Source organism: Eulemur rufifrons, chromosome 4 (assembly GCF_041146395.1).
Source record: "Eulemur rufifrons isolate Redbay chromosome 4, OSU_ERuf_1, whole genome shotgun sequence".
Taxonomy (NCBI): domain Eukaryota; kingdom Metazoa; phylum Chordata; class Mammalia; order Primates; family Lemuridae; genus Eulemur; species Eulemur rufifrons.
The window spans coordinates 63209322-63223628 of NC_090986.1; the positions used below are offsets into that span (position 1 = coordinate 63209322).

At 37.8% G+C, this 14307-nt stretch overlaps 1 protein-coding gene across 2 annotated transcripts in view; it reads right to left on the bottom strand.

The window, feature by feature from the left end:
* The window catches only part of CPB2 (carboxypeptidase B2), a 41835-nt gene extending 29607 nt beyond the window's left edge, over positions 1–12228 (bottom strand). Inside the window, exons 1-2 of one of the 2 annotated variants that reach the window (XM_069467682.1) lie at positions 12040–12228; positions 119–194 (exon numbers count right to left, since the gene is read on the bottom strand). In XM_069467682.1, the coding sequence (XP_069323783.1) occupies positions 119–194; positions 12040–12227 (264 nt within the window). In that variant the 5' untranslated portion in view covers position 12228. The remainder of the gene's footprint in view (positions 1–118; positions 195–12039) is intronic. The other variant, XM_069467681.1, reaches the window with a different exon arrangement.
* Between the last annotated feature and the right edge of the window lie 2079 nt (positions 12229–14307).

Below are 14307 nucleotides of genomic sequence, written 5' to 3' on the forward strand. Positions count from 1 at the left end.
TATGAGGAGAGGAGTTCATACCAGATACATGTAAGTCATACAACATACAGAAGGCAAGATGGCACCCAATGCTTATACAAAATGAAACCAATATAAACACAAATTAAGGAGAAATTACCTCATATGTTGTAGTAAGATTCTGCAGAATTTGAACTTGCCTAGAGGTTCTAGGAAGAGCAGATAAAACCTGGCCACTGGGAAAAAATAAAACAGAATTTTGATGTGAAAATAAATGTAAAAATGAGATACATTATACTGGAAGGGGCTTCTGGGTAATTGTAAAAAGGAAACAAAATTTTAAATGGACAGAGGATCTCACTACAGACTAAGTGTAAAAAGAGAACATATACTCTCAGTCTTTTGGCTCCATTTGCACAGGAGCAGAATTTTGCAATTTATGCAATTCGCAATTGCAAAACTAACAGCTCTCCTGAATGGGGGTCAGTTTGTAGAGTACTTCTTTCTTCTGTGTGTGTGTGTGTGTGTGTGTGTGTGTGTTTTAATTTTAAAAATTAAATATTTGATGCATAAAAATGTTTATGCTAACAATATCTTATTACGTAATAAAATGAATGCCTGTGAACCCATCACCCACTTTTAAAAATCCAATTTCATTGGCATCCTGAAGCTCTTTGTGTATCCACTCCACCTTGTTCCCTCAACACGCCCCCAAAGGTATCCATCTACCCTAAATTTTCTCTTTTCCTCATTCCCTTGTTTTTCTTTATAGTACAGATCCTTAAACACATGTATGTGTGGATTCTTAAACAATATACTTAGATTTGCTTGATTTAACTTCAAAAAAATGGTATACTACATGTATTCTTCTGAATCTTGTTTTTTCACTCAACAATGTATTTTTAAGGTAATCACCTGTGTTGAAGTATCCAGCCACAGTTCACATGCGCAAGAATTTCCCCGCAAGTGGAATTGCTATTTCATGGGTATGCACAATTTTAAATTCATACGACAGGGTCAAATTAGTCCTTTTGTATCAATTTCGATTGTCAGCAGTAGTGGAAAAGATTCCTTATTACTCCTCCTCCTTGCCAGCACCTAATGCTCTCTGACTTTTTCACTTTTCCAATCAAATGGTTGTGAAATGGAATTTTCTTGTGATTTAAATTTTAATTTAAATGACTTACTAATGAAGTAGAGCTATTTCTATTCAATCATTGGCCATACATATTTTCTCTTATGTGTTATGTTTATTCAAATCAATTGCCCATTTTTTCTATTAATTTATTTGTATTTCTGTAGTAATTGACTAATATAATTTTTCTATATTTTAGATATCAAGTCTTTGTCAGTTATCTGTATTACAAATATCTTCTACTAGTTTGTCATTTGTCTTTTCTCTTTTTTTATGATATATTTTTATCCATCATTTCTGTCTATGTTTGTTTTGTTTAAGAACTCTTTCCAAAGACCTGGGATATAAAGATAATCTCATATATCACTTTAATGTTTCTTATTTAAAGTTTTAATACATTTGAAAGTTATTTGCTTGTGTGCAGTATAGAGAAGAAATTGGCTTCCTTATTTTTTTCTTAGCATCATTTATTAATTGTTGGCAGTTTCTCCAGGGATCTACGCTGTCAATTTTGTCATGTATCAGGTTTCCATACTGTTTGGCAGAGAAATGCTGGTTCATCACACCGTTGCCTCCTCCTGGGCACACAGAAAAACTGCATTTCTGCATTTGTTAGCCTTCCATGTGGCTATGCTGAGACCCTGTGCCTGAGTTTTTTGCCCATGGGAATGCCAGGGGTGTGAGGCAGTTAAGAATAGCTATGTCTTCATGTGCCCAGGCTCTCTCTCATCCTGGGGCTGGAAGCAAGGAGCCCCAAGAAGTGGAGTTGCATGATGGAAGTAGACCAGAACTCCAGGTTGGAGGAGAGTGCCAGGGAGAGCGCTGTGACCTTCATCAATTAGTGACATGAGTGAGAAATTGTTATTGTATGAATCTGTCCCCCCAAAATTCATATGTTAAAATGCTAACCTCAAAGGTGATGGTATTAGGAAGTGAGGCCTTTGGGAAGTGAATAGGTCATGAAGGCAGAGCCCTTATGAATGGGATTAGTGCCCTTATGAAAGAGATACCTCCCCTTTCCACCATGTGAGGATACAGTGAGGAGAAGATGCTGTGTATGTGGAAGTGGGCCCTCCCCAGACACGGAGTCTGCCAGTGCCTTGATCTTGCACTTCCCAGCCTCCAGAACTATAAGCCATAAATTTCTGTTGTTTATAAGCCACCGAGTTTAAGGTAGTTTTGCTATAGCAGGTCAGACAGACTAAAACAGAATTGACCCTTTATTGTGTTAAGTAAAGCTATTTCAGGTTTTACTAGTTATTGTAGCATAATCAAGGATTACTCTCACTAATATAGTGCAATCTATTTCTTGGCTATTATGTTGTATTGGTTTATTTCTCTACCCTTGTGCCAGTACCACTCATCTTAGTGACTATAGCTTCATATTAAATCTTAACACCTTAGAGTCTTATAGACCAAGCTTCCCGTGTCTCTTGCTCAGTTCAATTCTTTTTTTTTTTTTTTGAGACAGGGTCTCACTCTGTTGCCAGGGCTAGAGTACAGTGGCATAATCATAGTTCACAGCAACCTCAAACTCCTGAGCTCAAGCAATGCTCCTGCCTCAGCCTCCTGAGGAGCTGGGACTGCAGGCTCACACCACCACACCCGGATCATATTTTTATTTTTTACTTTTTAAGAGATAGGGACTTGCTATGTTGTCCAAACTTGCCTTGAACTCCTGGCCTCAAGTGATCCTCCCACCTCAACTTCCCAAAGTACTGAGATTACAGGCATGAACACCACACCTGATCTGCTCCGGTCTTTTTTAAGAGCCTCTTGGCTTGTTCCTTTACTTTTCCACATAAATTTTGAAAATCAGCTTGTCATGTTCCAGGAAAAAATTTTGAATTTTCATTAGAATTATACTGAATCTATACATTAATAATTTAGGGAAAACTAATATACTAATGGTTCTGAATCCCCTTATCAGGAAATAAAATAGATTTGTCTATTTGGTTAGGCCTTCTTTAATAGCCTTCAAAACAGTTTTATAATTTTATCCATAAAGATGTTGTACCTTTTGAAATTATGTCTGTTCTAACAAATTTCCTTTGAAAATGGTAACTTTTAATATTCCACTGCTTAGCTCTTTGTTGCTGAGATATAGAAATAAAATTGATTTTTGGATGTTGAATTTCTATTTAACTCCCTTGGTAATTATGATAATTTAAACATTGGTGTTTGGGGAATTTTTCTCTTTGCAAGCAATCATTACAACTGCACATAGTAAGTTTTGCTTCTTTCATTTCAATGCTTATAGTTTTTTTCTTCTTCTTGCCTTACACTGTTGGCTAGGACTCCAGTATAATGTTGAATAAAAGTGGAGATAAAATGTGTGATTCATATTTTTTTAAGAAAAACCTTCTAAAGTTTCACCATTAGAATGCTTGCTGTAGGTTTTTGGTAGATGTCTTTTATCAGCTTAAAGAAATTCCTTCTGCTCTTTGCTATGAGTTTTTATCATGAATGTGTGTGGATTTTACATGTTTTTTAAGAGGAGCATATGGGTTTTCTGGTTTAATTTCTTAATGTAGTGAATTACATTAATAGATTTTTTAAAAAGCTGACACTTAGTTTAATTTGTTTTCCCACCTTTGCTTTATCATATTTCTTTCTACTTTGCAGCTACAGCTGTGAGGAATTCTTAGTGATTCTTGCACAGCCAAGGCAATAGATCAGTGTGACTCAACATGGATTTACTTTATTTTCACATACCACTTACTCAGAAAGGATAGAATTTCTTAACACATTTTATCTTATCTGCAGCTTTCTCTTCAGTTTTGCAGGTGAGGGACATTTAGATAAAGACAGAAAGGGAGCAGTGAGGTATGGGTTTGCAGATAGATGTAGAATCTGTTAGCAGCAGTGACATTATCAGATTTCTAATATACCTCTGAGTAATCTCACAAGAACTATTTATTTAAATTAAAATTAAGCTATATTGGTGGCATTTGCTAGAGGGGAGCCCCCTTTTGTTTAACTGAACGAAATTTCTCTTTTATCTTCAAACAAATATCGCCCTTGAAATAAGATGATGAATATTTTTTAAATCAGAAAGAAAATGCTTTCTTCTTGCTTTATTTAAAACTAATCTTGGGCCGGGCATGGTGGCTCATGCCTGTAATCCTAGAACTCTGGGAGGGTGAGGCGGGAGGATCGCTTGAGGTCAGGAGTTCAAGACCAGCCTCAGCATGAGCGAGATCCCATCTCTACTAAAAATAGAAAGAAATTATCTGGACAAGTAAAAATAGAAAAAATTAGCTGGGCATGGTGGCGGCCCTGTAGTCCCAGCTGCTCAGAAGGCTGAGGCAAGAGGATTGCTTGAGCCCAGAAGTTTGAGCTTAAGTTTGAGTGATGATGCCACTGTATTCTAACCTGGGCAACATAGCAAGACTCTGTCTCAAATAAATAAATAAATAAATAAAACTAATCTTAGACTTTGCTTCTAGTCAAGTTGGAGAAACAGGGACCAGATATACCCTCCTTTCTGAAACAACTGAAAAACTGGACAAAATGTATGAAACAATGGCACTCAAGACATTGGACAACAGCAACATGATGATTAAACACAACATGATATCCTGGATTGGATCCTGGAACAGAAAAAGGACATTAGGGGAAACACTGATGAAATCCAAATGAAGTCTGAAATTTAGTTAATAGTAATGCACCAATGTTGGTTTCTTAGTTTTGACAAATATACCATGGTAATGTAAGATGTTAATATTAGGGTATACTGGGCAAAGGGTATACAGTTGTATTATCTTGGCTACTTTTCTGTAAGTCTAAAATATTCCAAATAAAAAATTTTATTTTTAAAAACCGTGTACCAAGAGCTCTGGAAGCACAAAAGAGATTATGATTACTTCTGTTTGTTATTCTTAGCAAAGGCATCATAGAAGAGATGATTGGGTAAGTAAGAATGTCTGAGACTATGTAAAGGCACAATGGCAAGACACAAAAGGGCACTGTTGGGGAAATGGCAATTGTTCATTGTTTCCAAGTATAGGTGTTTAGAGTAAGAAAAGAATGGTAGCTAAATAGAAGTGAGTTTGGAAAGTTGTGTTAGTCCTCCCCTAGAGAAAGTTTTGAATGTATGCTAAGAAATTTGGACTTCATCGTGCAGGCAATTAGGTTAAGAAAGTGACATCATTTGAATTGTGATTTATAAGAATAACTTTGATAGCAGGGTGAAGGATGGTTTTATTTCAGAAAGCCTGATAAAAGATTCTAAATTCTAGATATAAGCCTACAGAGACTTGATCATCAGAAGAGGGAAAAAGTGACTTATAAAAACTACAGACTGGGAAATTTTATATCAGTCTCTGGTACAAGTGTAGCATAAAATATTCAATGAATGCTTGAGGACACATATTCAAGGACATGTATTGCAGCATTATTCATAGTCACAAGAACTGAAAACCATGTGAATGCTTATCAGTAACAGAATTGTTGCATGGTGGTGGTGTCTCCACATTCCAGAATGTTTTCAGTTGTGATAAAGAATGAGTTTGATAACAGATAACTTGGGGGGCATTTACATGATGCATTAAGGAATAGAAGCAAGATGTGGAGAACTCTACGAAATATCCTATTTTTGGAAAAAAAATAAATTAGAAAGAAAAAGAAATACTACATAGGTTAGAAGCAAGAGAAAGTTATGAATAAACAAACAACATACTGTTAACATTGATTTGGAAGGTGAGGAATGGCAATTGAAGGATGGGGCGCAAATAAGATTGTTTTTAAAAGAAAGGTATTTATAGTGCCAATAGGAGATACAATATTCAACAAATTGTACACAGGGATGTATCAATGCATAGACAAATGCATAAAAGAATAATCACCCAAGTATTAAAGATATTTTCCCAGGGTATTGAGATTTTGGTGTTTTTCTCCTTAATTTTATGCTTTTTCCATATTATTTACTTTTTAACCAATAAGAAGTCTTATTCTTTTATTTATTCAGAGACAAAAAACTATAAAAAGCTACTTTGTCGCTAGGTATGGTAGCACATGCCTGTAGTCCCAGCTATTCCGGAGGCTGAGGCAGGAGGATTGCTTGTGCCCAGGAGTTTGAGGTTGCTGTGAGCTATGATGATGCCACTGTCCTCATGCCTCAGCAACAGAGTGAGGCCATGTCTCAAAAAAAAAAAAAAAAAAAGGTACTTTATGAAGAAGCCACTACCAAGCTTTTCAATGATGCTGGTGACCCTCATATCTCACCAGCACCGTTTCTTATTGTTTTAATAAACAGAATGCCTTCTGGGCCCTTGGTGAAGAATAGTAATCCAGTAGGTTTTCTAGCCATACATAATATTTTTATTCTAGTATGTCCCATTCTATAAATCTTTTGATCTCTTTTCCACCATCTGCCACATCAGTCCTGACATTTCTAGTTCACTTGGTGCAGGCCACTACTTTCTTCAAGCTTCCAAAACCATCCCAGCAGCATGCTAGTACCACCTCCCAAGGACCTAACTAGAATGTTAAATCCTGTAGCATGGGCAAGTGCACCTCCTTTGGGGTATAGTCTATTTCTTTATTAACATGCCCAGCACGTCTACAACCAGGTTGTATCATGACTTTACCCTAGTTATCAGCTTGGAGGCCAGGAGGTGGGAGTAGATCTGGAAGGCTGACTGTAGGGTATGCCATTACGGAACTAAGTCCCTGATAGCAATGGGGATGATCAGATTCCTATATAATACATGCCAGGTGGCAGGGCTTAACCACCAGTAACAAGACGGGCATAGTTATTGTAATCAGCAGTAAGGTCAGAGCAGCAGCCAGAGGGATGTGACCCTCAGAAAGCTATGGAGTTGGTTAAGAGAACACAGAGTTCTCAGGGACAAGATAGATGAGCAGCCAACAGGAGTATTGCTCAATCTTTACAATAAAAATAAATCAGGGACTGATAATGAGAGAGGGTGAGGATAGCTATTTCAATCCATTGCCCAGTTTCAGGATCTGAGCAAGTTCTTATATCCAATATTTCTTGCCCGAAGGAGGAGTCAGGCCCCCATGAGGAAAGACCCTGAAACAGTATAGAAAGTACCTAAAAGGATCATGATTCCTTTAATACCTTCCCAGAGAGAACTATGGCAATTTACTCAGATAACTGCACCCTGGGGAAATGGTAATACTCAGACATTTAGGGGTCTGTTGGATGCAGGGTCCAAGTTGACATTGAAACCTGGGGATCCAGAGTCCTAGCCCAAGCCTAGCTCATAGGGTGTGCATTGTGTCCATGGATCCCCCATGATCGTTTCCCTGGTCCCCAAATCTATGATTGAAATGGACATACTAGATAATTGGCAGAACCTCCTCATTGGTTCCTTGCCTACAAGGTAACAGCTATTGCAGTGGGAAAAGCCAAAGGAAACTTCTAAAATTGCCCACTCTCCCTGCCAAGATAGCAAAATTTGTAAAAAACAAACAAACAAAACAAAAACATCCTAGGGGGAAATGGCAAATATCAGTGCTACCCTTAAGACCTAAAGGATGCAGGGATGGTGGTTCCCACCAAATCCACATTTAATTTGCTACCTGGCTCCCACAAAAACCAGATGGATGCTGGAGGACGACAGTGGATAAAAAAACTCAACCAAGCAAGGATCGCCATTGCAGCCACTGTGCTTGCTGTGGCGTCTTTGCTGGGCAGAGCCTCAAGTATATGGTATTCAGCTATTGAGTTGGTCATTCCTGCCAGAACGAAGCCTCAGAAACAGGCAACATCCATTTGGGACAGACTCCAGTGTATATATACAGTCTTCCTTCAGCTTTAATTAACTTTCCTCCCACTCTCTATGATAATATAGTCTAAAGGGGACTAGCCTGTCTGAATATTCCAGTCCACTATATCAATGACATCATGTTCATATTGAACCAGAAGAGCAAGAAGTGGCAAGTACATTGGAAGCCTTGGCAAAACACATGTGCTCCCAAGGGTAGGGTATAAATACTACAAAGAGTCAGGGGCCTGTCACGTTAGGGAAATTTTAGGGGTCTAGTGTTCTGGGACCTCACTTTCATTTTCTGTCCATAAATGCCACCTGCCCACGTTGCTGAGCAGAGTTCTCTGAACCTCTTCTGGTTCTGAGGGCTGCTTGATATACAAATTGTTCTTTGCTCAATTAAACTCTGTTAAATTTAATTCACTCAAAGTTTTTCTTTTAACAACAAAGATTGAGATATTTGAATAATATCTTGGTTAGAGCTGACATTCTAATTTCTGAATTGAGTCTGTTTTCATTTTTAACATGATCCAAGGACTGTCAGTTACTTAAGACTGGGCTGAAAAGTCATAAAATTTCCTAACTTTCTATGCAAGAGCAGGGAAAGATAACTGCACCATGTAGAATATCATGCAGCAACAGGAGATGAAAAATAAAGATGTGTTTTGATCTGAATGATACAGTTATAGCATTTACACAATAGCCATTTGAGAAAAAAACAAGCTTTCACCAAAAATAGAATGAAAAGTACAAGCACAAGGAAATAACAGGTCACTTTACACAAGAAGTAAAGTGAGTCTCAAAGAAGACAAGTGAATTGTCCAAGGCTGCATGGGTAGTAAGCAGCAGATCTGGGGTTCCAGCTCAACTCTCTGGATCCTGAGCTTCTCTCCCTCTCTCTCCTTGCTTCCTCCCTCCTTCCCTCTCTCCCTGTCTCCCTGTCTCCCTCTCTCCCTTCCTTCCTTCCCTCTCTTTCTCTTTCTTTCTTCTCACCACTAGGAGAGTGACATTAGCTTTTAATACCGATGCAACACTGCCACTGTTCCTCCCTTCTAAGGATTATGATTAAGATTATGTTCATCAGAGTCCATCCCCCACTACAGTTTACAGGGGAAGGTTCACACTTGTCATAGTCTTGAAAGATTATTTTGAATTTAAAAACCTGGCGAGAGGCCTCTGAACAATAGAACATAGCCTGAGGCTGTAATTTTGTTTTATGCATTACAGTGTTTTAAGGCCATTGGTAGCTTGTTCTTTGAGATGAAAATAATACATCAGTAGGAGCTAAGTGAAAGAGAATAAGCTGGTCTCTAGGTTGTCGGATAGTATTTGAAGTTAACAGAAGGAACACTTCATATGGTCTAACAATAATTCAGACTCTCTCAATCCTCGACCCTCCTCCAGTTGCCATTTCCTTTCCTTCTTTTCTTCCTACCGTTTTCTCACTTCTTTCCAAATAGCCTGGGCTGATAGCCTGCACCTAGGTGATCATGGCACAATACAATTAATAACTGTTTACAAGATTCTTGCTGGCATTTTATTTTTACCTTTTATAGTGTTTAGCCTTTAAAAGCAAGTGAATATGGAGATCTGTTTCTTTGGCTGTCTTTCTCTTTGGCATATGGCATTTATGCCTTTAAAACTTTTTGCTGTTGTTGTTGTTCGAGGGCATTTCAATGATAAGATTTATCAAAATGCACCCACAAATCAACTGCTAAGAGATTGCCTGAACACAAACTGTTATTAGGAAAATGATCACGACAAAAAAAAAAAAAAAAAACAACAATAACAAAGAACAGCTTTAGGAAAAGTTCTCTTTAGAAGCGTTTATATTCTTGCTCCCAGAAATAATTTATCAAAGTCTGTCGCTCTGAATGAAATTAGATTTCCTTTTGAGCTTCAGTAATAGGCTATTCCTGGAAAAGCAGAGCTCGGAAATATGGTAAAAAATTATTTTTACTCACAGAAAGGAGTATGTTATTTCTAGAGAAGGGATGGGAACCAGGATTCAGATATGCATCTGCTACAGTGAAGTCCCCCTCACCCCCGTACACAGGGACCCTCACAGTGTGCAAAAAGTATTAAGTATTTTCAATGGGATATTATTTGGTTAAAATATAGTCATAGTCTCATTCCTTTCTTCAAATATAAGTGTCAATCAGATTGCAGAGTATAAGCTGAAGCAAAACATAATAAGAAAATCCATGCATGAAGTAATTTTCTCACTCATTTTTTCACTTTTTTTGGTCTGTTTCCCTTATTTGCATTGTATTTAGTCCCATTAAGCTGCTATACACTTACTCATTCTGAAGAGATGTGGTAAAGCTTTTGGTGTGTCTTGCTACTGGCTATCCTATCCAGGAGTTTAGGTCACTCTATGAGGAAGACGGTGCTCTGCAGGTGAATCTGCCCACCCGCGAAGCTCCACGACAGCCAGCGCTGACGATGCCTGTGCTGGGCTGGCGCTGGGGCCACGTTTAGGCTGCTAGTAGGTGAGGACGTGAGATTGGACCTCCAGTCCAGGCCTCTCTTCCAGGCTATATTCCGAACCAACTGTCTTCTCCAACTCACTGAGACTAAAACTGACCTCCCTTCATACTGGTTTTCTTCCTAATTTCTAGACTTTTTAGAGGTAATGCTGTGCAGTACAAAGAGTTGAAATGAGGCTAAAGTAGGTTTGAATCCAAACTCCACACTTATTGCTTGATCTTAGGAAAATGATTTACTCTTCCTGAGGCTCAGTTTCCTCCTCTGTAAATTGCTGGTAAAGATTCCTAGAGTGTAGGATTGTAGGCATTTAAACAGGTAACATTTCTAAGTGCCTAGCCCTGACAAATGTAAGCGCATGGGGCAAACATAGGTACTTAAATAACCAGAGGTTTGGCCCTTCCCCCTCACTGTCAACGATATTGCCACTGGTTGCAGTAAGCAAGTTGGACATGTTGATATCAACTTTCCTTCTTCCCTCCCCTTTTCCCTTAATTAAAGCCAATCATGAAGCTATGGAGTATCTGAACCAGCAAGAACCTTAGATTCACAGTCCTCTGCTTTATTGATAAAATATAGAGACCAAAGTCACCAATTATTCTAGAAATTTTGGGCCCCGTGTCAATTAAATCGCAACCATTATTTGATGATCGAATTTGTTGCTTGACACTTGACAATCATATGGAACAAAAAAGAATCAACCAATTATAGTTAGTTCAATGATCATGAGTAAATACAGCTTCAGGTTCATGAGTCAAGATCTATTCTCTGAACTGTTGCCCTATGGTTATTTATGACTCCAGAAAGTTTTTTTGGTAGAATTTTCCCTGTCCTTGGTATATTCTTTTGCTCATGTCCTTTCTCTCTTTGCTATTCACTAATGAGAGGGGAAGGATCTGTCTCAGAGATAACTGAAGAAGAAAGGGGCCATAGAAGCAAAAAAAAAAAAAAAAGAAAGAAAGAAAGAAAAAAAAAAAAAAAAAGAAAAAAGGGGAGGGGGGTATAAGATAATTCCAAAGGAAACAATGTCAATTATCAAAAGCCTAAAAATTGACTAGTTAGTAAATTACAACATTACATGTACCCTGGAACTATTCACTCCATGTATTATAATGTATTATATATGCTATGGCATGAGTTCATTTGTGTTCTTCTAAGTAGTTTATGGCAGAAAATCCTAAGGGAATCATTCTACTAAGCAAAGTGAGAATTAGATAGGTTCATATATGTGTTCTTTATAACACAACCATTCTTCCTTTCATATTTCGTGCTGAATAACCATGCATGACCCAAACCTCCCATTTAAGACCTTTACCCTCTTCTCCTTCCTGTGTTCCATGTATGAGAGGAAAATAAATGATCCATAGTTAACATATTTTATATGCGAAGACAGGAAAAATATAAATCATGTGACATGTTGGGGTATAAATAATCTTTCATAAAAATTCCATTTCTTTAATCTTCATAGCCACTGAACATACATATCATCTGGGGTTCTCACAGCAATAATATTACAGCCACAAAAGAAAAAGACCCTTTGTCTAGTGACATCCTATTGTACTGAAATCCATTTGTTTGTCAAGACAACATGGAAAGTTTCTGAGAGAGCCGGCCATCAAACTTTAACATTTCGTTCCCCAGCCCAGTGCACTGACTTGGTTTGCTGTGAGGCAAACAGGTGTGGAAGCTGGCCCACCACAGACTAGGATTCTACTGGGTTACCTCTGAAATGCGAAGACATGCTGCTCACAGAAGAGGACGATGGCTACAAGGACTCCAAAGCTACAAAGCTTCATCCCAACGGCAATTTTCTGTACAAAAATTACTCTGAAGAGAAAGGCCCAAATAGTTGATTGCTTAAGAGTCTTCTTTACACACTGGTTAAAATATAATGGGATGTTCCCTCTCATTCCTGTTGACTAATCAATCTACTTAGCTTCCCTTTCTACTCCCCAAAAGGGAAATCTACATTTGTTTAGTTGGATTGTTGCTTGATAACTGAACCCTCAAAAAGAATGTGATGAGAGTTGTTCTTAATTTAGACTATCTAGCAAATTTTTAACTTCTCAGGGAGGATAAGGCCAAGAATAAAAGGATAGCAATATAGGGAAATCTTGTCTGGTTTGTTGCAGAACCGCAGCCGTACAATATTGACTAATAGATCATAGCCCATGTTGAGGGAGGTCTCCAGTGAAGTACTAAAAATGTCCTCACTTGCCTCTAACTTTTTCTACATTTTTAACTTAGGTGAAAACATAGAAGGTGGTCCTGAAATTTGTGGCTAATGCAATGCTGAGAGGCAGAGCGTGTATGGATGATCACAGAATCTCCATTCAAAAGGATTTTTCCTTGACCGTATGGAATGATAAGCCCAACCATAGAAAGGAATACTATGTCGTGGAAGCTGGTTTAAGCAGTGAAGACAACAGGTCACTTTGAGTCATGTTTATTCAGGGAAGGTCCCCATAATAGCCATCCACTGAATCAAGGCCCACGACTCAGCATTTTGAAGGGAGCATCGTACAGCATTTTATCTAGTGCGAGGTCACATCTGCATTCTGTAAGGGGGCGAGCCCTGGTTACCCGCTCCCCTACATTCCCACTGGTAGATGCATTGGAATGTTCTTGAGGTCAGGATGGGTAAATTTGCAAAATAAATCAACCTGTCCACAATGGACTTCTGAGAAGAAAAGGATTGAGATTTCAAACTTCTCCCTCTGAGATTCATAGCTATCAAAACATATTTAATGGATCAAGGTGGTCTCCTCCACTGAAACTACTTTTTCTATAAGAAAGAAGAAAAAATAAGAAAATGCATGTATATCTGCTCATTTGTAGAGAAAGAAACACAGGAAGGATAGACCAGAAATCAATGAGATTGGTCACCTAGAGGGGGTGGGTGGAAACACAGTGGGAAAGATGACGGAATGAGAACAGGGTAGAAGAGATGAGAGGAGGAATAATTTTTGGGTAAACCTTTTTGAATAGTTCTGAATTTTAGACCTATGTTAAATTTTCACATACAGACATAAAACCAGCAAACAAATAAATTGTAAAAAAAGAATACAAACAAAAACAAATGAACTCCTGTTTTAAATGAATAACATAACCACACTAAAGGGGATAGGGCAAAACTAATCCAGGTAACTTCTACCTTTAACAAAATAAATAAATAAAAGGTAACTTTAAACAGTCAACAGTTAAAACATACTGACAAATTTTATCAATTTTTGTGCAATCTATTTTGTATCTAATGTTTCTTCTTTATTTTGTGTCCTGTGTTTCCTCTCTGGGTAAATAGAAACATAGGATACAACATAAATAAAAGAGCAGCAAAATTATTAATAATGCATTTTAAATTACATTTCTTCTTGCTGAAGCAATCTTTTAAAAGTTCTCTTAGTGAAGAGCTACAGGTGGTAAAATCTTTTGTGCTTGTATCTTTAACAATAAGTTTATTTTGCCCTCACTTTCACATACTAGTTTAGCCGAATGTAATATCCTAATATGACAGATGCTACATTATCTTTTGGCATCTACTGTTATATGGTAGGAATCTGCTGTCCGGATAATTGTGGTTCCCTTGCAGGTAAACTGTCTTTTCTACTTGATGACTTTTAAGGGATTATCTTAATCCCTGATGCTGCTCAGATCCATTACTCTGGTCTAGATGTGGATTTGTTTCTTATTATCTTGCTCAGTACACAGAATGCACTTTCGATCTGAGGATTTAGACATCTCTTCAATTTTGAAAAATCATTTTATTATTTCTTCAGCTATTGTATCTCTGCTAGTTCCCTGTAAGGGCCCCCACTGGAGTTCCTCGATCTATCCTTCATGTCATATAACTGTCCTTTCATGTTTTTAAAAATCATTGTCTTTGTCTCGGTATGCTGTGTTCTGGGTTAAGTTTCTCAGTGATATCTTAGAATCTGCTAATCCATCCTTCAAGTCTAACTTAGACTACATAGTCTCTTTCACACTTTTTCA